Genomic DNA, 27,500 nt, shown 5'->3' with positions numbered 1-27,500 from the left:
CTGTGGGAGCTGAACTCTTTTCTTGAGAAAAGCGCCTCTTCTTCTGACGGCTGCGTACACCTGTGACTGAATGATAGCTGGGAAGATGCTCTCTACAAATCACAAACCAGCTTGTAGTAGTAAGAGAAGAAACCTTGTTTGCATGGTAGTTAGGAAGCCAGTGGATATAACTGAGGACCATGGTACCATTTCCTTTGCAATAGATTTAGTTCTTCATCGTTTTAGCTTACAAAAATATTCCTTCTAGGAAGAAACAGCTCCTTCTCTATTGGATCTTATTGGTGTTTTTTACATTTGTGAAGGGCAACTCTTGAAATTCCTTATGTTTCTTCTAATGGCTTTTCAGTGTTGATTCACACTTTCCTTTTTTGTTTTAGTGTGGAAGAGTGAAATTCCAGCAAGACTGACTTAGTGAAAACTGAATTAGTGTTGATGGCTGGAGAGAAATGTAACTTGATATTCTGTCTCCAGCGCTTGAATCAGGAACTGAAATAATTGTTCTAAGACCCTGGTTGAGTTGCCAGAAAATGGAGCGGTGCTTCTGCCAGATAGTCACCGCAGAAGTGCCAGACATTCCTCCCTCTTTGAGCTTTCGAGTGTGTGTATTTGAGAAGGAAAATACACACAGGCAGCAGGGGACCAAAATGCTTTTCTGTCCGAGATGCTTGCTGAGTGTGCAGTGCTGCGCCGCGGGCAGTGCCCATAAGGATATCAGTGTGTGACGGCTGGCAAGGGGTGTATGCACAGGACTCGAGCACAGGAGTGTTTTCCCTGATTTTCTCTGTTGAGCAGTGGCATTAGTCACTCTGTCACAGGGCTTGACAGAGGATATGAGGTAAAGCCACCAGAAACGGGACTGAAGAGCACATCACACAGCAAGAGGAGCTAGTTCAGTCCCTGAAAAAGTTGTGGCTCACTGGAAGAGATGATGTTGTCTGCCAGCTACTAAGCCCAGCTGCACTGGTTAATGATTCGTGCTTTTAATTGAAACCATTGTGCACTACTATAGCCCTGCCTTGTGGGAGCTGCTGGTGCAATAAATCTTGATTTTTCCATATTAGAAAGCTGTGTTCTTTGGGGATTTTAAAAAGTCTGGGGCTTTTTTGCTCCCCCTCCGTTGCTATAGCTACTATAATTTTTGTTAACAAAGGCAATAAGAAGTAGTTTGCTGTGCTTAGTTTATGTTATTGTGATTCTGGTATAGCTGCCAATATTCTCTCTGTCCTTTCTCCTCTCCCCTCTTCCCCCGCCCCTCAAGTCAATTCTCTAAAGAACCTGCAGGAGTCTGGGAACTGCTAGTCTCCTGCAGTCACTACAGGACTGTATGTGCGTGGGGGATGAGGCTTCTACTCGCAAATTAGGGACTCAAAAACTTGAGTTTGGATTTTAGTTTGGGCTTGTATATTGAATGAGCAGCTACCCAGATTTTGGACACTTCCTATGCTCATGGAGTTGCACCTGCTTTGCAGGACAGCAGGAGTTTCTTTCAGTGAAGTCTCACATCAGGTTACCACAGTATCACAGATCCGTTTTTCTTGAAGTATCTTTGGGAAAATTCAAAGTTTATTCCATGAGGAAAATTTTGGCTATGGAATGAAAACATCCCTGAGTGTGAGGGAAGACGGGCTGCTTTCTCTGAGGGGCGCAGGGTGCCTTCCCAGCATGGAGAAGAAGGGGAGCGTAGTTGTCTTCCCTCCTGGTGTTTCTTATTGCTTTTTTTCCTTCTAAAAATCTTTTCACTTCCTTGTTTCCCACCTGTGTTTTTTCTGACCCAGAATGTTAGCTATCCTTCATCTCACCCTTGTTCTACTAGCCTTCAACTCTTCTGACATTTGTCTGGTCTTCACCCCTCCTCCCTTTTCTTCCTTAGTGTGCTTCCTCTGTTTCAGCGACATGGCTAGGAGGAAGGTTGAGGTTCACTCATTTTGCTGGCACCACACTTCTCTGCTGTGTTTCCTTTCTGTCTGTTCAGTCATCTGAGGTGGGAGAAGAAGCTTAGGCAGGCAGGGCATAGGCCGCACCCTCTCAGCCAGCCTGCTCACACCCCGCTGTGGTTTATTGTCCTGGGAGCACCGGGGGCTTGGTTTTATTTGTGTTGGCTTAGAATGTGTAGAGTTTGAAGGAGAGGGAGGCAGTAGCCAAGAGGTTCATAAACACGAAGGGAATCTGAATCAGAAAACCACTGTGCCCAAAGCAGGTGCTCATTGCCCCAAGAGATGCCAGTTTGCAGGAAGGCAGCTGCAGCAGACAGGAGAGGGCGGTTTCGGTAACAGCAGAAGCTGGTGAGGAATGGCTTGTCTCTGTTACTGATGTGTTTACCGTTGGTGATAGCCGCATGTCTGGGCCTCGCCATGTTTCTGGAGAACTTGAGCTTACTAAAGAACATGTCGTCACTGCTTGTGTGTGAGCTAAGCCATAAAGTTACTCCAAGTTCATTGGTAGAGCAATGATACTTGGAGAGATCAAACCATAGATTTCTGAAGTAGAGTAGGAAAAATAGGAGCAGCACTGGGAAAATGGGCCACTCAAGCAGATGCTGGAATGTGGGCGATGGGGTTTACTCTCTGACACTGAATTTGAGGATCTCGCCTCTAAGCAGCTTTCCTAAGACTACAAAAGAAATCTATGTCAGAGCTCAAACATAGCTCAGAGATCCTGCAGATGTTGCTTTGAGTGCAAGAACATAATTTCTAAATGTAAACAGATACCTCTCCTGAACGGTTCTTGCACAAATCCCTAATACAAACAACAGACTTGTGTGCCATCCCTTTTGCTGCTGCTAATGCCTGTGTCCAGGGTCACTTCTGGATGTACTTTGAATACAGGGGAATTAAGATCTTCTCTGTGCCTTTCTACAGATTCCCTGGGTAACTGCCAAGAGCAAATGAGACAGACCCAAGGTTGTTCTCATCTCTTTGTACAAGCCAAGACAGTTTTGGCTAATATTTTCTACTTACACCCATGAGGTCTCCAGCTAGTTCCTCATCCTCTCAGGATGCGTTTATATCATCATATTGAGACAGTCCATCCAAATTAATAGTTGCTTCAACTAGAAGTCTTAGTATGCGCAGCTTAGGTATCATGGACGGGACCTGCTGCTTGAAAATACTGACTCAGAACAGTAACATGATTACTAGGACATAGGGATCTAAACAGAAGGAGATTCATGGTAACACTGCATATCAGTTCTTGACCTTACTGAGGCGCCAGTATCAAAGATCTTCCACTGCTGCTTGAAACTTAAAACAACACCTTGTGACAATGTCAGCTTGCCTTCTGCTTATACTGCTGAATTTAGTTTTCTTTTACTGCATGGTATTAGAGAGAAGTCAAAGGACCTTTGCGCAGGACAGCATCAGTAGTTGCCATCAGTTGCTTCTGCTGAAGACCTCTATTTTTCAATCTTCCTGACACTCATGAAGCATCCCTTCCACATCCTTCTCCAGATGCTCCTTGCCATCTTCCTCTGAAGTTAGTTTTCCTGGTGACATCTGCATTGGCCAGGAGAGTTGGTTATCCTCAGACTGTCCTTCGCTGAATGCTCCTTACAGCCTTCTCTGGGAGCAAAACACTGTTTGGATCTGTGTACAAACTTGGTCTTTAGATGATCTTGGATTTTCTTCTACTCCTGTTAGCCATCTTGCCTGTTCCCTCCTGCTTAGCATCGGGGAAAGGCAGTTACACACACTGGATGCTGATCCAGGGCTTTTGCTTTATTGCTCTGACTTGAACAATGCAACCACTTTGTTTCTCTTTATTTACAGCCAGGGCCAGCATACTGAAGGTCACCTAATCTCCTAGCAAAGCATGCCTGAACCTGAATACTCAGTGTGGCAAATGGCCTAACCTGCCTCACTGGATTTGGGAGTAACATTTTCGTCAATACTTGTTTTATTTCTCATTTTACTGCTTTGTTTGCTTTTCCACTAAGACCTCCTTTTTTTCTGTCTCCCCCCCAAGCACATCTATATTCCCTTTTTCCTTTCTTTTTCAGACCATTTCATTTTTTTGCTGCTTACTCTGTCAGGGGAGGAGAGTCAGGATGAGGTACAAATCTGCCTGTCCCTCTTCCCTCCCTGCCATCACCGACCATTTGTCTGCATAAAGGTTGGAAGCAAAGTGTCTCCCTGGCCATCCTGCTCTTTGGTAGGTGTCTTTCCTCCTCTCTGCTCTCAGGAAGAGCTCTGCAGAAGGAGCCTGAGGCAAACATGCTAAAAAAAGTCTCATGGACTTCTGAAAATAGGTGACAATGGTGCCACCAGCTACAGTGGCCAAGCTGGCCATTTAAACCCTTTGATCTCCATGCTTTTCTCAGTGGCACTGTTTCCCACATTGAACACAACTAATCAGTTGCAAAACTAAAGACCATTTCAAGGATTTTCAAGCTTTGTGAGTGTCAACTTCACTGCTGTCTCTCAGGGTATAGGAGAAGCAGCTCAAGAGTCTGTTTGCACAGGCAGTGGGAAGCCAAGCTATTCATCTATAGCTCACTGCCTGCTCTGAGTTAATTCACTGGTTATATTCTTTCTCCTAAGCATGCCCATATACAAGGTAATTTGGAAAGTCTGTTACCCAGCCTAAACATGTGCTAAGAACATCTGCATGGAGAGTTCGTGTGGAGTATTTAGGATGCTGTAAATTCTCCTCTGTGTACGGACGAGTTCTGACTTGTTTCTGCTCTATAGAGTAAGAAATGAGAAATGAAAATGGAGGTAATTTGTCTACACGGGAAAGTTAATTCAGGTTTAAAGTACAATATAATAGAGATCTTGTTAAGGTACCCTCCGTATGGCTGAGTGTACTTCAGACGTTCCTGGGTAGCACAGCTTACTTCTAGAAAAGATGTTCATACACAGAAGTAGTCAGGAAATAGCTCAACTAGCATAACTCAAGCCATTTACCCAGTGACTCATAAGAAATGTATGGCAAAATGAAGACTGAATCCCTCTCTCTCAAGTCTCCATGCAGCTGCATCAAGATCTTCCTTCCTCCCATCACGTATTATTAAAACCTTGTATGGGGCATATAACTGCTATTAATTTTGTAGTTTGCACTCTAGTGGTGCTCTGAGTGAGAGCCACGTGTGTCTGGCAGGAAGGAAGGGAGGTGTGCTAACAGCACTGGGGACAGCAGCTTGCTCTGTATTATAGCTGTGACCCGTGTTTTGCCTTGAACGATGCTGTAATGAATCAGAACCTACAATAGTTGCAAAGTCAGGATGCTTCTCGGCTGTCTGCCAGACTTTGTCAGTCAGCCTTGGGATGAGGAAGGTTCAGTCATCAGTGTCAGCTCAATAGGGAAGTTCCTTTTAAGACTTACTAAGACTTTCAGCTTGGTTTGTTCCCTTTGTGTCTCCCCTGCAGCCTGTGCTCCCAGGCAGTCTGTACTAAGCAGTGAACTGTGCTTTGAATTGTATTGTGATGTTTTTAGGGACTGGTGACACCCTGTGGGAAATACCAAAGGACAGTCTCTTTTCTCATATTCTTTGTGATGCAAAAAATATTAATGAAAAAGAATCTTTGTTCCTTAAAGCTAATCTACTCTCATTCCTTAGTAAAATTTTAATCTGTTTTTTGTGTCACAAGGAACAACTCATTATTGTGCAAATTATGTTGATGTTGCAATTAGAGGACTATGACTTCATTGAGGAATAAGCAACAGGAGCAGGTGAGGTCCTGAGACTTGAACTGGTGTTTTGATGCAAATATCCTGATGATGAAGGGAAAGGACAAAGGAAGAATAATACTGAGGAACTGTGATATATATTAGGGACAATTTGTACGTAGGCCGCTTTCATAGCGATGTCTGGTCATCATGGAAAAGTTTGTGTTGCAAAGGCCAAAATATCTATGCCTCTGATTATTTGGTACTAAGCCTTTATTGCAAAATGTGATGACAGAGGACTTTCAACAAATCAGTGTTCATTAAGTTTATTATAGGGCTTGTTGAAAGGACTTACCAGATTGTGACTGACACTCAAGTACAGCAGAAGGAAACAAGAAGTCACTTTTCTGTAGTAAAGCCTGATCCATATCTGAGGTGCACACATATTTTACTTGTGAAGCCACATGAGATTAATGTGGATGCCTTGCATCTAAAACCAAATTTTAGTGTATGAAATCTAAAAGTTTTTGTTTTATCAAATGCATGAGTTTCTGCTGTATCCATGTCAGAGAGAAAATGTCTTCATGAATGTGTTTGTCCTTTTTGTCTCTTTTTGTTCTCAAAAAAATTAAAAGCAAATATAGCCTGCATGTTTGCAAGGTCCAAATTGTATTTGATACACTGTAGGAACATATTTATAACACTTAAAGTGCTGTCCACAATCAAAAAGATTTCTGTCTTAAAGAGAAAGCATGCAGATTTAGTTTTAAGTAACACATATTTTGAAGGCACTTTTAAGGTATGTGTTTTCCTGACAGTCCAGAAGAACCCAAGTGAATGTCTGAAAAATCAGCTTCACCAAAACAAAAAACCTCCAAAAGGTTGTTTTTCAAGTGAATCAGTTCCCAGAACCAGATAACTGTATGAGTGTGATGGGGTGAGAACGTGTGCCTAGCGCAGCCATGAGAAATTAAGACTGCAGCATTTCATATTGACATCAGTTTTAAGGTCAGTGTGAGGGTGTTTCATGACTGGCTAATGCCATGTGAGTTCTGAGCTTATAATAGTACCAGCTAATTGTACTGTTAAGTATTGTAAACTTTTTCTACTGTGGTGTCTCAAATCAAGATAGTTATGCTTGAACTAGTCAATGTATTTTTTAAAATACAAACCTTTTCTTCACCCTACACAGGGAAATACTAACTTCTGATTCAATAGCAGCCATATATTTTTTTGTTAATGTCTCATTCTCGCTTCCCTGGGGAGCAGTCACTTTTAAAGGAACCTTCAGTTTATTCCAGTTTGATTTGTTAATAAATGTGAACTTGTTATATTCAGTGAGAGCTCTTTAAGCACTCATTTAGCACAAACAAGTCAGAAGAAGTCACAGTGAAGTTACTTCCCTGTTGGCACAACAATAGCTGTAATTTATCTAAATTGGAAGGAAGTCTTGTACTAGCTAGATGAAAAGCGGCTATCAGAGACTGTACTAGATGTGGCACAAATCAATATGTCTTTCCCTTATGCAGAAAGAAAGAAAGATTTAGTCAAAAGACTGGATTCAGTCCAGCTTCTTCAACTGAGATACAATTCCAGTGATGTAAGAGAGCAAAGCACAAACAAAACCTTATTGGTCCTTTTTAACACTGAAGCAAGCAAGATAAAGCAAACACCCTAAGTGCCAGAGAGTTCACATAATTATATTCAAAAGTTTTTCAACTACAATGTGCCCTCCATAGTCTGAGAAGCATGGTCACCCTAGTATTAGTGAAAATTCCTTCATAAAAGACAAGTGAGTATGCACGGTAGCACTGGTCTCTTTGATTTTTTCATGTTGTTTTCCTTCGATTTCGAAGCTGTGATTGCCCTAGCAGTGCTGAAGGTAATAGAAGAGCTTAGTGTTGAATTCTTACATTTGGACACAAGTTTTGGACTGCAGTGTGTTTCAAGTGAGGTCTGTTCTCTCCACCAGGTATTGCCCATTTTCAATTCAAGGGAAAAAACCAGCTTGAGGGAAGATAAATGAAGTAATAAGAAGGTAAAGAAGGGTGAAGGGGACAGAATGAGGAAGGCACAAAATAGGCAAGCGCAAGAATATCAGAAGAAGAAGGCATTTTAGGTGGTAGCAAAATAGGAAAGGAGAGTGAGGGGTGAGTGGAGAGCTGTCCTTGCTCTAGGCAGCGTGCTTGCTTTTCACCTGCCTGGTTCTGTAGCTGCCCGGGTCTACCAACCTACACTGAGGGGAGGCAACTTCTTTCCCCTGCAATATGTGCCACAACATGAGTTTCCTAGTCTTTCAGTTTCAGTTCAGTGGGGACTTAACTGCTGAGAAAGTGGGTTGGCATTGCAAGGTTGCAATGACACCCAAGTCTACCACCACTGTTGATTTTACTAGGAAGTTTGTGCTGGAAGTAAACTGGTCACCTAGCTGTGAAGGCCTAGCAGAGAGACTGTTCACTGACTTGATTGGAAACAGGCTCTCTGTGGATTGTAAGGAGGGAAACTTTGGATGAGATTGTGTAGTTAATACCAGTTAAAATCTGTGCCTTTTGCAGTGTCATAAAGATGAAAAGTTTGACAAACCCTCTTCCTTTGGCTCTGTTACCCACAAACATTGTCACTTGTTCTCAGTCAGGGACTTGGATATACGTAGCTGTGTGAATGGCTTGATCTTGTTTTCTCACTTAGAGATTATGCTAGAGCATAATACGGCTCAGGCATGTACACATTGCTGATAGAACAAGGTCTGTTTCTCCAGTCTTTAGGACTAGCCTTGAAGGCAGTTCAAGGCTACAGTTCTCATGTCTTGCAAGAAGCCTCTTGATGCGATCATAGTTAGGCTATCTGTGTGCTGTAAAGACTAAACTTGGTATGAGACAGTTGAATTAATACTTTCTGAATATCTTCATGCCAAGTCCTTGCTGAGCAGGTCATTTAGCTCTTTATGTTACTTTGTATAATATTGCATGGCTAAACTTACAGTGGCCCAGCTTAGAGAACAGGTATACCAATAAAAGCATGTAGTTCTTATTAAAATGTTCTTTGGAGTCTCTACAGAAGCCTTCCCAAGGCAGAAATCTTTAAAGATTTTATTGGACTTTCCAGTTCATCAGAACTGACGTTGTTCCGGGAGGACATAATTATCTCTTTTACTGGAAGGGAATAGGCAAATTGCCACAAAGCTAAGCTGCGGCTCTTAAACAAAAGTTTAGCTGTACAACACCTCTTGAAATGTGGGCAAGATTTCCTTAAAGCGCTCAGAAAAGCGTGTTAATGTTTTAAACTAACTTCTCAATGTCTAGAGACATTCTGCTGCAGCTACCATTAAGAGAAAAATAAATAGACCAAATTGGTTATTATGAATAATGTATTTCTGAGAGTTTGTCTTTATTACAAGGTACTTTTTCAAAAGCATGAGTTTGTCTTACCCTGTAGTTCTTCCTTGTAATGCCTTCCTTTTATGTCTCCAGGTCTCTGCCCTGTGGGGCAGACCAAAGCAGTGATATTTCCCCATATTTTCCAGATCCCAGATCAGTGGAATTTCATGAGGAAAGTCATCTGCCTTAAAAGGCTTCAGAACATATGCAGATCTCAAGAATCCAAATTATACCTTATAAATTATATTAATTGCAGTACAGATTGGTTCTGTCTAGGACAGTTAAGTGTAGTTAAACTTTGCAACACGTGAGACAACAAGGACTTTACATACAGTGAACTGTCACTGACAAGCCTCTCTCAAAAGTAACAGCAGAAGTCCAGAGCAGAGGAGTCTTTACACACTTGACGTCCTTGCTGGACATCCACATTTTCTTTGTAGAATTTGCACCTGTGTTAGTGATAATGCCAGGAGAGAACTCTGGAGCCTGCATTCAAAGGCTCTCTTCTCAAGTCATTAGAAACCCTGCATATACTCTTCTTTGCCACCTTCCTAACTTCATCTGCTCTGTGCTGCAGCTTGGGTCCCAGTGAATGCCTGGCTGAGAGGGCTGGCGCCACGTACGTGTTGTCTTCTGTTTGTGCGAGTTCAGTGTTCATCAGTAAGCAGCAGAATCTAGATTATTCTTCATTAAGCTGCCAGAGAAACTGTGCTAGTGTTCCTGAAGCTCAGAAAACTGGCTTTGAAGCATTGCAACATACTCTAAGGACTTTTTATTGGAACTGTATATTTAATGGAAAATATGCTTTAGAAATGAGTGCAGAAAATGGAGTGCAATGAATCTATTTTAAGTCTATGTAAGGAAAAAGACCATATGGATAGGAAGAGATATTGAGCATAGTCTTAAAAACAACAAAAAAACCCCAACAAACAAAAATCATGCATGTCTGTTGAGCTGAAGAAATTTCAAATGAAAAGTCCTCTTCTGCTCCCGTTATACTAACAGAATGGAAGATGGAATGATTCCAATTATGAAAATGTTTTCTCTAAGTCATCTCTTGATCTAATATACGTGTAAGACATCTAAGCCTAGACATGAATAACTAGGCTTAATGTTATTCACCTTACACAGAAGGAGAGGAGGGAATCAGTTCTTGCAATGCAGGAACTGGTGGATACGTTGTGGGTAAAAAAAGCAGAAGGTTTTCTTGAGACCTCAAGAGGCTCTTGGATAGTACAAATAAAGCACTCTTGATTGCTGTGACTTTTCAGGTGTTTGCCCCAAGCCTAGCTCTAGCCCTGAACCACTTTTGAATGGGAGTGGGCTGAGGAACAACTGGCACTGTAGTGGGACTGGGAGTGGTGCTTCCAAAGTGTTGGGATGCTTCAGGAAATTAAGAATAATTTTAAACTCCAGGGAGGAGGAGTGTAGGATTTATGTCTCCCCTGCTAATACCTGTTGATGGAATTAAAGATTCAATGATGCCATAAGGTTCAGTAGCACAGAGTGTGATGGTTTTTAGTGCCCTGCCTGTCTGTAAAAAAGCTCCAGGCCACACTTTCATTGGTACCATTTTGGAAGTGGAAGAAAACCTTTAAGAGGGGGGATATGGTCTGTAAGGAATATTCTGTCATTGGGGCTTCCTGCAGTGATAAAAGTCTGTTAGGGAGTATCTGCATTGCAGCAGCCATTTTCAGTCAGGATGATGAACCTTGCCTGGTACTAGCAGCAGATCCCATGTTACCGTCGCACCATTTTTTTAATGTCTGTCGTCTTTGATCCTGCCAAATGATTTGTGGAGGTTTTAGACAAAGTGGATGTAATAATGAACAAGGTCCAGATTCTACCCTCCGGGCTCATTAAATTACCCATTTGAGAGTTGTCCTAGTGAAATTAGTGAGACCACGCCTGGAGTAAAGTACAAATTATCGCTAAATAAGGGTTTAATAGTAATTATTTACATGTACAAATAAAACAGAATTCTGCATTTTTAAGCAAAGTGTAGTTAGATGGTTAACTAGGCAATGCGGAGTCTGTGTGACATGGCTATTTCTGGATTTGTTTTTAACAGTATGTCACAATACTTGAGAGATTCTGGTTTTCATTGCTTTGTGAAGAATAATTTGCAAATACTGTGATGGAGAACGCTCTCACACAAGCCCAAAGGATGTGATTCTACCATACAATGAGTCATATAAACTTACAGGGCTGTCAGACTCATTCGAAGGCTATAAAATAACTTGCAAAATGACCATAAAATTTAGTTTTTTTTCTGTTTTGGGTTGGTTTTTTTGTTTGTTTGTTTTTGGTATTAAACCCTTGCTTCTAAGCACCTCTGTAAATTGTTGATTGACTATTTTTCTGCTGTGTTGAAGTTATTTGGATTTTCTCTGCATATACTGGGATGATACCAGCATCACTTGCAATAAAATATTCATGCAAAATGAGCACTAAAGAAAAATTGCATAGAAAAGTCAGTTGATATTACCAGTCAGTTGATATACCAGAGTCTCAACTACATGGGAAGAAACACACTTATGTCACTAAATTTAATGTAACTTACGAAATTGTCTTTTAGAACTCAAATCCTCTTTTGCTTGAAAACAAATCAGTTTGGCCTATTTGACATTTAAGGTAGCTTTGAAATGTGGGGCTTAAATAATCACTTTTTTTTTTATATTGACCACAGTGATTTTTATCAAGCTTTTGGGAAGCTGAAATTTGAGAAGGGCAAACCTCCCATGAAAAGCAAACACCCTGATGCATATGTATACGTACTTTTTTTTTTTCCCATTGGATTTTGAGTATGGGAAAAGTGGACTCTCGGTGTGCCTTTATGTTGCTGTTTTCTATCTTTTTCTTATTTTTATGTGCCAGGTCAGTATCCCATCTTTGTGTGGGTCCATTCAGCTTCTTTTGGTCTTGAACAGAAAAGCAAATCTTGGAAAATGAATGTAACACGTGCGTGCTGACAGCTGTTATTCACCTTATGCCACATTTATATCTCTTATTTTTCTCACCTTAATTGCTAATAAGTGATTCAGATTTAACACAGTAAAGGCATTGAACTGGTGAGTGGAAAACATTAAAAAAACTGCTGGCTCCCTGTGGAATGCAGAGTCCTAGAAGGCTTGGCCACCATCAGCGGGTTTCCTTTCTTGTCCCAAGCAAGCCCTTTTCCAATCGGAACAGGCGGTTCTTTACAGTCCCGTTATCTTGATAATGTAACGCTAACAATAACACTGAGACACTGGAGAAATTTAGGGAGCTTCAGTGTAGAAAAAAATGTTACCAACTGGGGGAAAAAAATCTCCACTTAAGCTGGGAAAATTGATACACACAAGACAATCGGAGAAGGACAAGTAGACCTGGAGTCTGTGGTCAGTATGATCGACTCTGCCTCAGGAGCTGCAATCCGTGGGAGATTTTCTGACCTTATTTGTGGCAGAACAGTTTGCAATAAGGCGGTTTAGAGAATGTCCTCCTTACCGCAATGGGTCTGTTTGTATAAGGATTTTGTGTGTTGTCAGTACCCAGCTTGCTTTTAGCATCACATTACAGCTGGCTTCTCAAGCAGTCTGGACTTACTGTGGGTTTGAGTAAACAAGAAGTTTTGTAATACTCCTTATTTTTGCATTAACTATGCCATTAATGGTTGTAAAAATTGATAGTTCTGGTCAGACCCCGGGTGGCAGTGCTGCAAACCATGGTAGATGTTTTAGCCTGTAAACTAAGGAGCATCTCAGAAACTACCCAGAGTGCGTGCCAGCAGAGGTTACCACTTTTACATCCTTGGGATTACATCCTGGCCCATATCCATACCATCATATTCTCCCTTCAGTCGCAGTACAGTGTTCCTATTAAGCTAGAGTGATGAGGGCAAAATAAATGGTGGTACTGGGCTGTTTCTTTGCCGGTATGCAGCAACATTACAGAAGTAAAGCCCATCTTTTGGGCACTTAACTGTATATATAGGGTTTTTACCATGGCTGAAATCAAATTTACAGGTTTTGGGTTGTTACCAAATTACTAGGAAATAACTAGGAATTAGTAATGATTCTTTGTATTACCTGAGGTCTTAAAAGTATCCTAAGACAGTTTTACTTGAAGAATCATGGGGCCAATAGAGAAAAACATTTGTAGATATTTTCATATCACAAGCAGATTTGAAAATTATATTCAACATATTTGATATTGAATATATTTCACTATTAGAAAATATTTCCATAATGGAGCTGCACTTTAAAATTGCAAAAAGTTTCTTTGTTCCTTGGAATAGCTTTTGTGTGGCCAAAATGCCAGTCATAGCTCTGGTATCTGCCAGTATCACACAGTGCAGTTACTGAGTTCTCCACGTATACTGATGGATGGAAGAACCACACCAAACCTGTGATATTTTGTGAGCTCGGTATCAAGCTCTGTTCATCAGACATGCCAGAACCTGAAGTATACACCTAATTCCCATAAGATCTCTCCTTTTATAGCACTGGGCTCTGATAAACTTGGCTGTGGATGTGAAAGAGCAGCAATAGAGAGGTAAGGTTTAGATTTTCAAGATCATAACTAGACTGATTGCATTTTATAGAATGAAAAGCAGCCCGGAGTTCTGCCTTTACACAGCATAGTACTTCTAGCAGTCTTGGAGGTTAATTGTCATTTGGGCTTGCTGAAGCTTAATTGACTTTTCTTCTCACAGATATCCACATTTCTAGAAAGCAGAAATGACCATGACTGCCAACAAGAATGCCAGTGTCAACAGCAGAGCTGGAGGGAGTAAAGTGCCTCAGGACACTCTGGATAGGTAAGTGGTGAACTGCAGGCTTTGTACATTCTGAGAAAGGTTTGTCTGTGTTCGGAATAAAATCTCTGTTCAAAGGTAAGCGACCTCTATTCTGACACAGAGAGCGCTTTGCTGGACTGAGAGAAGTTTTTGGTAGGGATTGGAGGAACCGAGGTATGAAAAAAAGGTCTGCTTCTGGCATATTTCTGTCAAGCTATTGCTGCTCGCTGGCTGGTTATGATGAAAGTGATTTCAAGGAAGGACCTGTATGGAAGGCACCGTGTAGGCCTCAGGAGGTTTGAACTAAATTTCTTGGCCGTGTGACTGCATGTCAACTTTTCTCCATTGCCAGTCTCCAGTTTGTATTTTGTATTGATTTCTGTCACATTTTCTTTGCTGTATCTGCCTTGACAGACGGTGGGCAGAGACTGCCTCCTGTTGCAGGTCAGACAGCGAGTGTGAAAGGGCTGAATGGAAAGTACAGGGCTCATCTCTGTTATTTTGCTTATTTTCCTCCTTTATGTAGCATTAAGTCATTTACAGAGTAAGTAGATCAACTTAATCATTCATAGCTAGGGAAAAACTGTAGCCAAGGACACCTTAAGTCCCCAAGCCCGGCAATCCTAAGGCAATCAGTCAATTTAGACTAGAGCAGAAAACAAAGTGCACTTGCAAATTTGTGCATGTTTACTTGTGGATAAGAAACACTATCCTAATAAAGTTCCAGTCCATTAGAAGGCTGTGATGTGACTGCATGCAGTGATGCAGATGCCTGTAAATAACAGATGCCTTTCACTCATGAATTAGTACAGTGAAATGGCAAGAAGGGTAGAGTCAGTTATTGCTCCCTTGTCCTTCATTTTACAGTGATCAAAGGCAGTGTTTTGAGGACAAGAAGTTTTTTCTTTGGGCAACTCTGCTTTGGAATATTGCTTTGGTATGCAAGTAAACAACTCACCTGTAGCCAACAAGTTCACATATCTGTGTCAGAAGGAGTTTTGATCTCAGCCACAGCCTTTACAAAATAATGCTGACTGACTCAGCCTGTGGCCTTCACACAGGACAAGCCCACCAGCTTCTCTCATTCTGGGACTGACAGTTGCAAAACCCTCACTTAAATCTGCAGTCCCAGTAGGGCAGCCTCGATATGCTTTGACTGGGAAAGTTTAGACAACCATCAGATTAAAGAACCTTTATGAATTAATCGTTTGAACACAGGAGCAAAGCTCTAGACTTTGGATGTCATCTTAGTCAGGTGAACAGAAATCCATGCAAACTGTGCAGGGTCTGTCTTCAAATGCATGAACTGTCTGTTGACATATCTCTGTCCTTGCTGTAGCATTTTATCTAGCTCTCCAGGGGATTCTTACATGGATATATTGTCCTATTCTGTTTTGAGGGGCTGTTTGACACCACGTTACACAATAACATGCCAACGTCTTCATTTTTCTTGTATTTTGGCTCAAAACAAGACTTTAACCCCATTTCAAACAGCATGGAGTAGGAACGTGCAAATAGCTTGCACTGACCTTACAGAGTCTCTGTACTGCAGTTAATACCTTTATGCTAGGTATTGGACGTAGAAACAAGGAAGATTCTCTTTGCCTTACAAAGTTCAACGTGTAACTCTGTAAGGCATTAAGTAGGCTGCAGTAAAAATGGGTCTGTGCCCAGAAATGAGTGTTGTAGAGGAAAAAAGCAGTGGAGGTCCTATTTATTTGTTGGACACTTTGGGATAGGAGTGTGGGTTGTACCAATGTCAATGAAATGCTCTGATCGCTTTGGCCAGGCCAGGCAGCATCTGTTCTAGCCATACCTGACTGAGGATGTCACACCTGATAAACTGTACCAGGGTTACTCCTAGCTGACAGCAGTGCAGTATGTACATAGGAGGGTTATATTGGGAGAACTTTGCTGTTTCAAATACATAGTAAGGACTGTGACTCAGGTGAGTAAATCACAGAATTACAGTTTTATTTTATCCACTTGAAAATGAAATGTCAGAGGCAAAAAGTCCCTGTATTGGCGGCTGCCAGGTAGAATAGCTGGCGTAGATGGAGAAGTTCAGACAGAGAAATTGAGAAGAGTTGGCTTTGATCCTAGCAGGGAGCTGTAGGACAACTTGAAAGTGATGTTGAATACTGGCTTGGTTTGGCATACCTGCCATTGTATTCTGAACTTTTCCAACCACAAACAATGGAAAAGGGAAAATATAAACTAAATTCTAATATTTTCAGGATGGAAGCAATGGAAGAGATTTTTTTTTTTAACGGTTTATTTATTTTCTGTTTTTATTTAAAGGAAAACCTCTTTTTAATGACACATCTCTGTTTTGCATTTAAACACTCTGGCTTTGTTCTCAGTTTTGGTTGTCTTTCCATATTTCATGCACATATGGCTGCCTCTGCATTGCCTTCTGTATCTAATAACTTATATCTCTCTTTCAGCTCTCTGCCACGCCTTCCCACTTATCTACACATATTATTGAATTGCAGTAATTCCAGGCAGTTTTCCTGAGTTGGATGAAATGGCCTCATCCTGATTGCCAAGGGATAGGTTGGCCTACAAAGTAGCGGTGAATTAATAATCAAGAGCCTTAGGTAGAACCCTGACCCTGGCTCTGGTAGTAACCGCCTTTGTGGCATTGTCACACCCTTCCCATGTCTAAATCTTTCATTAGGTTGATTTGCCTTTCTTCCTCCTGGTGCTGTGCTCCTTTCACTTTTTAAATAGTGCAGTTGACTAAAAATATAGATAACCAGCATCCATTCTAGTGTCTTTTATTAGCCATATTATGCTGTATTAAAGCTCAGCAGAAATGGGCTTGATAGCCTTGTATGCTTCCCAGTTTGTTAGTTTGTGCGTTTGGTATGTCTTGGTATGAAACAGTAAAAACATAAAATAAAGGGGGGGAGGGTGACTAGAGGAATTTAGAGATAGATATTCATATGTGGATATTAAAACCAGATCCCTAATGATATCTGGAATTCTCACGTTGTTTATTATCCTTCCATCAGTGCAGACAGATTGGTGCTGGGAACTTGGGTCCAGACTTTAGTAAACTTTGGACCTACTCTTTTGTTTTAAAATCTTTTCCATTCTGAATAGCTTAGAAAGTACTGTGGGATACTAAGTTATTGGATAATAACTGTCAAATAAACTGTCTTTCCTTATCATCACCATCTGTTTTGATTAGAATTTGTCAGGAAAAGATTTTGTAAGTACAAGTATGGACCTGAAGCTAAGAAAAATCTTTGAGTCGCACTTGCGTGACAAGTGAGGAGATGAATAGGTTGTCATGCACCAGTTCTCCATCCATTATTTTGCCTTATGTAATCTTCTTCACCTGTCTTTGTGAAACCCTGTAAGAGGATGTTATTTGAGTCAACCATGAGGATTCTTCATTTTAGTCAGACTGTAAATCAGCGGAGTAAGTGCTGGCATAATAAAAGTTTAAGGCTTGCGGGATTTATTGCAAACATGTTCAAAGATCCATTTAAACTGAACAGTCATTGTCTCTGTTTAGTATGGGATTTGACTGGAGATTTGGAAATCTGCAAATGTGCTTTCTCTAGAATTTGTGGGGGTAGAGTTTCAGTAAGTGCTGATACTGGCATAACACAGGTGTATTAGTCTCCTGGTGAATAAGACATCTTTTTGGTGTTATTTTCTTGTCAGTCCTAGTTTTGGTGTGGTTTATTGTTGCAAGATGCAAGGTGTGTTTCAGTGATATAGTGTCACCATCTGGTTCAACCTTTTGTGATTCCTTATGGGTCAGAAGCAAAGGTCAGTAAAGCCTATAGAAGTGTTTCTGATTACTTTGGCTGTGAATCAGATGCCCATACATTTAAATTTTAATCATAAAAATCTTCAGTGGGAAGGAGGTGCCTACAAGTAAATGTCTATACAACTGCATGCTTTGCAAGTGTCAAGATTCTTGCAGTAACTAAGATTCCCTTGGTCCTCACTGGAGTGTGGATCCATTGGCATGAGGCACCACAGCCATTTTTCCATCAGAGCTGTGCTAATGGCAGTTTAGGAAATGAGGGAAAGACAGAGAGCAGAGTGAGGACGTGATTTGGGAAAATAACCGTGAGTCTCACCTGAGAAACGGGTTGTGGGATTCACAGGTTTCTGCTGTGAGCACAGGAGGGGGAAATCTTTGGATCTGAAGAAAGTTAGGTGATTTAAATAAACATCCACACAAATTCATTCTTTCTGAAGTTCATTCACCACTTGTTACAAGTGGACAATTTTGCGTGTCTTAGGTGAGACAAACTCGACTGTGCTCTGAATAGGAAAATATTGTAGAAAGGTGACAACAGTGGTCGAAGGTATGGAACACTTTCACTACAAAGCAAGAATAGATTGGGACTCTTCATCCTGGAAAGGAAAGGAGTGGAGGGGAAGAAGGGGTAATAGAAGTCTCTGAAATGATACATGGAACAGAAATGGTAAATAGGGAAAAAATATCTTTCCATTTAAGAACTGGTATGAATCAAATGAAACTAGAAGATGACAGGTTGAAAATAAATTTAAAAGAAGGTACTTCTCTGCAGCACGTCTTTAAACTATGGAACTTACTGCTACAGGATGTTGCAATCAGACAAATTCATGGACAAAAAAAATCTACCAAAGGCTTTTACCCACGGAAGCAAAATCTGTGAGTCAACAAGCCTTTAGGCCTTTAACTGTTAAGCTGGTTAAGTAGCACTGCATGTTCACCTTGCTCTTACTCTCTTCTCTAGGCACCTGCTAACCATCACAGTCAATGACAGAGCCTGGACTGGGAGTGCTCTTTGGCCCAAGACAGTGGGGACATTCTGATGTTGTCTGGAACAAGAGGCAATTATAGGAAGCTAATATTAGAGTTTGCAAAAGGATTGTTATACTTACGAAATGAGACTTTCTGACTTTCGGTGAACTTCAAGGATGCAACTTTAATCCTTCCTTGTGAGTCACCAACGTGAACACCAAGGAACAGGAGGTTAGGAAAGCACCTTATGTGTAGCTGAAAGCGACTTCTTAGCAATTCTGGCAGGAAGCAGCTCTGTGAAATCTTATTAACTCTTCAATAGGAGACAAAGGAGCCCATAGTATGCTTGCAACTAGTGCATGACTCTTGCATCAAATGACTGCTTGGTTTGATCGCATCATACTTAAGAGGATCAGTGTAACTCTGAGGAAACCTTAAGAGAACAGAAGTCAAAGAAAAGGCATAGCAGTGTTTGTAGCTCTCTTCCCACAATGTGGCTTGCTTTCCCTTTGCAAATGACTTGATATTTATCTGGAGTCTTTGTGTTTTATGCAGAAACTTTATTTGAATTAATGAATTAATTTATAAAGTATTTGTCCTAATCTTGTGTTTGCTCCAGTACAAAGGTAAATGTAGAAATGGCACTAATAGCTCTGACTTAAAAATCACCCCGACACTGTACTGTATTAAAACAGGCCTATAGTTATGTTTATAAGGTCATGCTCTACTTAACAAAATATAGGTTTAAAATGTGTAGTCTGTTTAGTCTAACAGAGAAAACAAGAAAAACATTCTGAAAAAATAATTATATATCAATGTGTCATTATATCTTAAAATTGCAACTTAGTTTGAGATGCTAGATGTGACAAGCACCAGTCCAGAGCTGAAAAATGTTTAGAATAAGTGTGGCTATGTAACTTCTGTAAATCATTCCTAATGTCTTCACCTCTGGCTAACGTGCCATCTCTTAACGCGGGATCTCAAGGCGTTTTTTATACACTTAACTTGAGCCTTCTCATCTGCTGCAGTATACTACTGGAGTACAGGAAGTGTTTGGTTTTAGAGGAGGCCATCAATTTAGACATTTTATCTGAGCATATTGCATGAAGTATAAGTAATTTCAGAATTCGGAGATACAGACTTCATCCAATATATTTGTGAGTGAGTGACAGAATTTCCCTTTACCTTCAGCATCTTCTGTGGTGCAGGCTGTGCCCGATGTATGAGTCCCACCTTGCGAGCTGGATGCAGAGCTGGAAATGGTAGAACTGTGCTCCTGCCAGGCGGTGTTGCCCTGAGACAGGCGGTGTTGGAATGAGAAACAGTATAAATATTAAAAGACACATTTTTACTATAGGATAGGATTTTAAAATAAATTATCTAATTAAAAATATGAGCAGTATCCTTCTGCTGTAACCACAGAATATATCCCTGCAAGCAGGATTACTTAGACATTGATTTGATGTACTTTCTCGATTAATAGCTTTTGGCTAAATTTCTGTTAATCTGTAAAAAAATTATACACATTAATATCTATTTTTGTAAATGGAATACTTAATGTAGACAAAATTAGGAAGATATTTTGATTAGTTAAGTGATATACGCGCTTTACAAGATATCTCAGAATAATGTCATTACAGTTATTCTCAGTTTCTTGAAAAGTAAATAAAGGTGATTGTCCTCTAATTTCTTACAGAACAGTACAAAGTCTATCCCATGTAAAGCACATTTAAAATATGTGCATATGAGTTTCACAAATCAAGACTTAGGAGTGAGCTTTTGAAAACTTAAGCACATTTCTATACCATTTACAGTGAACAAAAGTCAAGTCTGCTGCAAGCGTTTTGCTAGTGTGATGGCTTTAGGAGTACATATAGAGGCACTGCCATAATGAGCTAGAACAAACAACTTTTTAGTTTAATGTCTTTGGGCTTGATTTGGGAAGATAGCCAAAGCAGAAACCGATCCTGGTATCCAGTTGTGCAAAAGGACTGTGTGTCTGCTGAAAACTATTCTCAGAGGTTATGCATCTGAGAAAAACTATGTCACTGGAATCATGTGAGTTTCAGCGCAGATTGGATTTTGTGATGTGGGCTGTCATCTTTCCACCCAATCTGCACAGGAAAGATGTCATCCTCACTGAGTTGGAGAATGTTCTCCAGCTGAGCAATCATGATTTAATGACATGATAAACTGAGGATGCTGATGTCAATGGGTTGTATAGCAAGGCATCAGAAATTTGTGCTAGCAAAGGATTACATCTGCAAATTGCTGCGAGCACAAAGTTGCAAGTTGTTAAGTTCCTAGTCTAATAACGTTCATAAAACTTCTCCTTTCTAAATACTTTTAGTTGAATCTTTGAATCAAATATACTCTTGCTTGATTAAAACTGAAATCTGATCTCTGAGTTGCATCCCTCTCCTTGCCTGGGAAGAACTGAGCTGGATACCCACAAACCTCTAAACATAGGCTTTGGTTTTCATCTCCCAGCAGTGTGTGAGGCCATTCCTGCTGTCACCAATAATTTGTCAGCCCCATTAGTCTAACATGCACTGAGATATGTTTGCACTGGCTTCGAGGCTCAGACCTTCTTCAGAATTTGAGTTAACGGGACAGAATTTTAATTGGCAGGAGCTAGCTTACCTCCAGTGAAGGCAATGGAGATGCACCACATAAACCAAATGACTATCTGGACTAATATAACCCTAGAGGTACCTAAGGAGTGTTTCAGCTGAATTGCTTATAATTCTTTAAATATCAAATAAAGTAATGACTTATATTTCCTAACCAAGTGAGCTCATGGGGTAGTGTTATGTCCAGCTTTATCATAAGTCTAGGATTATTCGCTGCTGTTGTTTGTAGGTAAAATCACTGTTGGAAATTCAGAGGGAAGGCTCCTCAGGCTGATGGATTCGCTTGCTGCTAGCTAAACCAGAGGCCAGATCTGGACCTGCTTCCCCAGGGCCTCAGCTTCTGCATAGCCATCATCAGTCGTGTAGAGGGGAGGCTTCCCTTTTGGAACAAAAGGTCTTTGCACGTGCTTTGTGTTTGCTTCTTGCTTTGGGGTGTTAGAGATGACTGCAGGAGGTGCAAGGCTGTGGAGGACTGATTCGTGGTGTTAGCAGAGCCAGCAGAGTCCTGGAGTGATATTCTTGTATTCAGCTTCCAGTATCCACCCCGGGAATCCGGTAAATAATCACTGCATTTGCGTAAGCAAACAAAACCTCTCTTGTTTGTTTTAACAGCGGAGGTCTTGATGTTTGAGCGTGACAGAACACAGCAAAGCTAGGCTGTGTAGGAGAAGTATTGCTTGGGTTGGTTACTAGGAGAAGTATTGTTTTGGGTTGGTTACCTGTCCCCATCGTGCACGTATTTCCATGCCCAGCTACTTCATGTACACATAAAGGTCTTGTGCTTCATTACTGCGTTTCTCTGATGAAGGCAGAAACAATAAGAGCTTTAAGAAAAATCTTAGTTAAAGGAAGACTTCATGTCTGTTTCAGACTTAAAAAACTGAGATGTACAATCACTTCCAAAATCTGTCCTAGTCAAGTCAAATTCATTCAGTTTTACAGCAAATATATATATTTATTTAAAAGTAAAACTAATTCTTGGTCTGCATTAATAAACCCAACCGAAATACTTAGTTTCCTTTGAAGAAAGGATTATGTGGGTGTGTCCTGGGCAGAGGGCTAGAAATATTTTTCCTTAGGAATTGAGACCTTGAGAGTTCTTAAATAAAAGAATATGCAGATATGTCCGGTGTTGGGGTTAAGCAGTGTTCTGCTGCTGTCAGTGCTGGAGTGTGGGTGGCAGAGGCAGTTGTTCGCTCTGCTGGCTTGTCCTGGGAGTGCTCTATTCTCTTCCCTTTCCACTGTAAGTTTTTCATTTCAAAGGTGATCTTGTGTCAGGAGAAAAACCTGTCTGTATAGGGAGAACTGTTAATGCCTGTGCAGTACTTTTCTCTCATTTAGAGAGATCAGTTCATGGATGCAACTCTAGTGCCTTTTGCTTGCTGTGACCTGACATGTAACAATATGATTTTAATTTAATTCGTATAATTTCAATTTTTCTGCTGTTGTAACTCCCCACCCCTAATCAAACAAAAAAAACCCCAACCCAACCAGTGCCCTTCAGCTCTGTGTTAAACTGTAGACACTGTCCAAATTTATTGTGGGGTCACTCATGCAGATGCGGTCCAGTCTGCATGCACTGACAAATGGATTATCTCTCGACTAATGCAGAAGAGCTGTGTTCACACCCAGGGCTGGGTGCCTCGGGGGCCAGATAAGGCAGGCCAACGCAGAACAGCTCCCTTGCCGTTACCGCGACGGAGCATGGTGAAGGAGATAACTCCGCATCCACCATGATGGAACCCTGATTGCAAGATAAACAAAATGAAATTTTTTGTATTTACGTATTTCATGTAAATATAAATTTAAAGATGATGATATTTATTACATGTCCTGGGTTTTCTAAATGGAGAGCATCATGAAGAAAGCAGTAACTTGGAAGTCAAAGGATGCATCTTCAGCTCCCTGTGTAGTTCTAAAACAGCGAGGTTTCGGGCTTATTTGAAACTCTAATGTGTACAATTTTTCCAGTAATTATTATGTGATTACTATTGTCTTAGCATAATTATGATAAAGTATTCTCTCATCTCTTATTCTTTCTTTGCTAAGTATGTGGACAGTGTTGCTGTGAGTGATATAAAAGCTGCTTCTTTCCCTTTTGTGGATGGCTGCATTGCAGTTACAGGTGAAAGACTGTCTCTGCCTCGGCTCTATAGTTCATTGCATGGTTTAAAGAAGTCCCCATAAAACATTGGTTATAGACAGCTATAGATACCTATTCTATTCATCACACTTGGATAAAATTTTCTGTGTGGATGATGTTCCCACCCGTGTTTAATAGAAAGTTTAGTGGGATGTTTGGATGCCAATTCAATTTGTGTTATAATGATATGCCGTGGGAAAAAATGCTGGTGTGTTTGCTGCTGCCTCAACTGTGTGCTGAAATGCTTACTAAAACAACCAAGCAAGAGCGGTGTATCTCAGTGAAAACCTTTCTCCAGAGGGGATGTGCAGGTGTAGGTGCAGAAAACCGTGACAGAGAGGGCAGCAGGTTGATCTAGAAGCGGTTGATGGTTTTGTGCAACTTTAAGGAGATTTGTGCACGGTTTGGTAGGTTAGAGGTTGCCATTGCATGCATATTTGGCTGTGCAAGTTCTTGTTTTCAAGGGTCTCTGATGGGGGAGGAGTGAGACCAGCTTGGAAAGGACAGTGAGCTGTGTATACCTAAAGCAGGGAGCCAGGTCTTCATTTTGTACATTTTAAAATAAAAGCTTCTTTTGCTCCATCAGTGGTGGGGTAGCCTGGACTAAAACAGCTCCCAGTTTTCCCAGTCAGAGCAGCCCTCGGGGACTTTGTTGCAGGAGATCTTCTGGTAGCTGAGCATGGCTTAAGGCAGCAAGGCGCTCCGCACTGAACTGCTGAGATGTGTTTTCCTGACAAAAGTATTTGCCTACTGCTCAGAAATACTAGCGAGAATCTTTCAAGCTCTTTACGAATTTGTGAAACAAACCCCATAGAAAACGTCTGTTACTTTAAAAAAAGATTCAAGTTTTTAATATTTTGATAGTGAGCTTGAGAACAGGAAGAATAGTGGTTCAATAAAATTCTACTAAGGGTAAGCAATATACTAAGTTATTGGAGTTATGATGAGACACTGCTTTATTTTATTTTTTTTTTTAAACCATTGACGTTTAGAAAACAATACAAACAAGCTTCAGCCAATCTACGGTGGAAACTGAATAACTGATGTAAAATCTATTAGCAAGTATTGTACTCTTTTAAAAGCAGAAACAGCTTGAACTGTGCAGCTGACAAATTTTTAGCAGGTCGGTTCCCAGCAGCGCAAAGATACACTTGGTTCAGAAAGGAATAAAAGCTGTTATTTACCCTGTGAGGTTGGAGATGCGTTTGGGACACAGAGCTCTGGCAGCTCAACTCTGAACCGGGCCACGGGAGGTGGGAGCGCACCTACTGTCATCAGGAACAGAAACATCAGCAGTGGGAACAAGTCAAAGCACTGAATCAAATGACCTTGAAACTGGGGAGAGCTTGAATACAGGCTTTGACTTTATTGCTGCCCTTTATCTGGGTAAGCAGCATTGGTGGGGTGCTGATTTCTGATGGTTTGAGGCGTAATGTTCCCCTCCCTCGCCCTGCTCAGCAGTGACCTCGGGGAGGTGGATCAGAGGGCATGCATTTGAAATCTCTTCAGCAGGGTTGCAGAAATATTCTTGTAAGCACAGCTGTCTAGAGATGTAAGAGAAGAATAGCTCATAAGAAGAGGTAACAGCTTCTAATTAGATCAAGAGATAGAACTGAAAAAATGGGCCTGCTTTTGGATACATCCTTCGGGCTTCCTCAAACAATTGGGGCGTGGATTTTGCTATTCCACTTCTGTTGTTGGCTATTTTGTTTCACTTCAATTTTAGATGTCTGTTCAGGAAGAAGCATTATTTTACATGCACTCGTCAGTTAAGCAAATCACTTTTTCTTAGGTGGAAGTTGTGTTAAAATATCCTTTCCATTTGCACAGTTTTTTAAGGGGAAAAAAAAACCAACAAAATTTTGATTGTGTGTTGCTTCATGCAGCTTCAGATCAAGTTTGCTTTATTATTACTTGGAAGCTGCATGAATGTTCTCTGGAATATTACTTCCTGTTGTAATTTAGTTCTCATGGCACTTTGAATGCTTTATGCTTTTGTATTTTTTAACAAGGCCAAGTGCAAGGTCCTGCACATGGGTCGGGGCCATCCCAAGCACAAATACAGGCTGGGCAGAGAATGGATAGAGAGCAGCTCTGAGGAGAAGGAGTTGGGAGTGTTGGTTGATGAGAAACTCAACGTGACCCAGCAATGTATGCTTGCAGCCCAGAAAGCCAACCTGGATTACATCAAAAGAAACGTGGCCAGCAGGTTGAGGGAGGTGATTCTGCCCCTCTACTCTGCTCTGGTGAGGCCCCTCTGGAGTACTGCATTCAGCTCTGGGGCCCCCAACATAAGAAGGACATGGATCTGTTGGAGCGAGTCTAGGGGAGGGCCACCAAGATGATCAGAGGGCTGGAGCACCTCCCGTATGAGGACAGGCTGAGAGAGTTGGGGTTGTTCAGCTTGGAGAAGGCTCCAGGGAGACCTTATAGCAGCTTTCCGGTACCTGAAGGGGGCCTACAAGAAAGCTGGAGAGGGAGTTTTTACAAGGGCACATAGTGATAGGACAAGGGGAATGGCTACAAACTGAAAAGGGTAGATTTAGACTAGATATAAGGAAGAAGTTCTTTACTATGAGGGTGGTGAGGCAGTGGAACAGGTTGCCCAGAGAAGTTGTGGATGTCCCATCCCTGGAAATGTTCAAGGCCAGGCTGGATGGGGCTTTGAGCAACCTGCTCTAGTGAAAGGTGTCCCTGCCCATGGTGGTGGGGTTGGAACCAAGTGATCTTTAAGATCCCTTCCAACCTAAACCATTCTATGATATGCAGCAAATCATACATCATCATTAAAATTGCCTTTTATCTTCTATTAAGGTTTATATTTGCTAAGAACGCTAGAAAGTAGCTAAAAAATGAAAAGTAACAAGTCTTTTAAAAAGCAGAGAGTTGTAGTTGACAGGTTAGACTTAAAAGTGGCATTTTTAATGCAACTGTGTTCTGTTCCAGTACAAAGGCTAGTTAGACTACTGCAATCTTTATTTGTTTAATGACTAAATTTCATTAGTGTACTCAATAGTGCTAAGACCTGAACTAAACTGTTATATATTTTTGCAGAAAATTATTACAACAGCAGAGTTTTGGAAATGTTTCTGGTGTTTTTCTAGTGCTTTTACTGCACTGAAATGTAGTCAATAAAAGCAATGAACAAGATACTTGCTAAAACACTTATGGGAGTCCCCATCAATGCAATATGAGAAAATGAGAGCAGGAGTTTTAGGTGAATTTGTTTTTTGGGCAGTGATAAGAAGTGAGACAGAAGTCTGCAGGGAATATAGTGTAGGAGTCGTGCAAAATATTTTTGCATCGTAATGCCAATATTTCAATTTTTCTGGAGGAAGTTGTTCTTAGGAATGGAAATCTATTGCCTTCTGGACCAGGAATATGCTGGCAATCTCACTGAAAAGACCAACAAAGATACAAGTCATGACCATTACTAATGACGTTTCATGTTCTGTGAATATCTGTCCATGAGGAGCTGGTCTAAGACCCCCATCTCTTTACACTTGAGCTGTTGAAAAGCTGTTGAAAGTATGGGAGAACAATTTCTGTTCTGTGCCCTAATCAGTCAGGATTTGAATCAGTGGTTTAGAAATGAAAGTCTATGTTCTCTTACCTGCACTGTTTAGTTATCCTAAAAAGATATTTTCCACTTGAGCAGAACAGAAAATTAAAAGAAGACATAGCAGAACTTGTGAAGAGTGAGATTGAAAGGAAGAACTGAACATAAGGAAATAAAAGAGAATTATTATGCGTTTCTTCCCTGACTGGAAAAAAGCAGTTTGTCCAGAAAGCCAAAGCAAGAAGTGCATTGACATAGCATCCTCACAGTCTTTTCACAGAGTTAATCCTCTAAATAGCATAATAACTATTCACCAGGCAATATTGTGTACAGACACTGGGAATTAGCTAAGTGCTTGATTCAGTCCCCACATTGAGTGTCACCCTTATATTTGCACTTGAGGAACATTAACAGCAAATGACCTTTAGAAGCAGATGAAAATGTAAGCATTTTCCTGCAAGCAGGAAAAAAGGAGCTAATGGAAATACACAGGTGCTATCCATATTATTACAATACATACATGCAAAAATGCACATAGTGCCTGGGAGACTTTGAGCAAGAGATGTGTCATTGAGAGCCCTCCACAGGAGAGCAACAGATCTGGATTATTCTAGTGTCACTAGCAGCACAAAGCCAAGGACTTGCAAA

General features: G+C 40.9%; 1 protein-coding gene across 1 annotated transcript in view; it reads left to right on the top strand.

The window, feature by feature from the left end:
* DENND2B (DENN domain containing 2B) overlaps positions 1 to 27,500 on the top strand; it is a 146,153-nt gene that overhangs the window by 24,699 nt on the left and 93,954 nt on the right. Inside the window, exon 2 of the mRNA XM_082317029.1 lies at positions 13,678 to 13,782. Coding sequence (XP_082173155.1) covers positions 13,703 to 13,782 — 80 coding nt within the window. The 5' untranslated portion in view covers positions 13,678 to 13,702. The remainder of the gene's footprint in view (positions 1 to 13,677; positions 13,783 to 27,500) is intronic.

This window comes from Platalea leucorodia, assembly GCF_965183815.1.
Source record: "Platalea leucorodia genome assembly, chromosome: 7".
Lineage (NCBI taxonomy): Eukaryota > Metazoa > Chordata > Aves > Pelecaniformes > Threskiornithidae > Platalea > Platalea leucorodia.
Note: the sequence above shows the minus strand (reverse complement) of the source record. Positions and strands in the feature narration are given on the sequence as shown.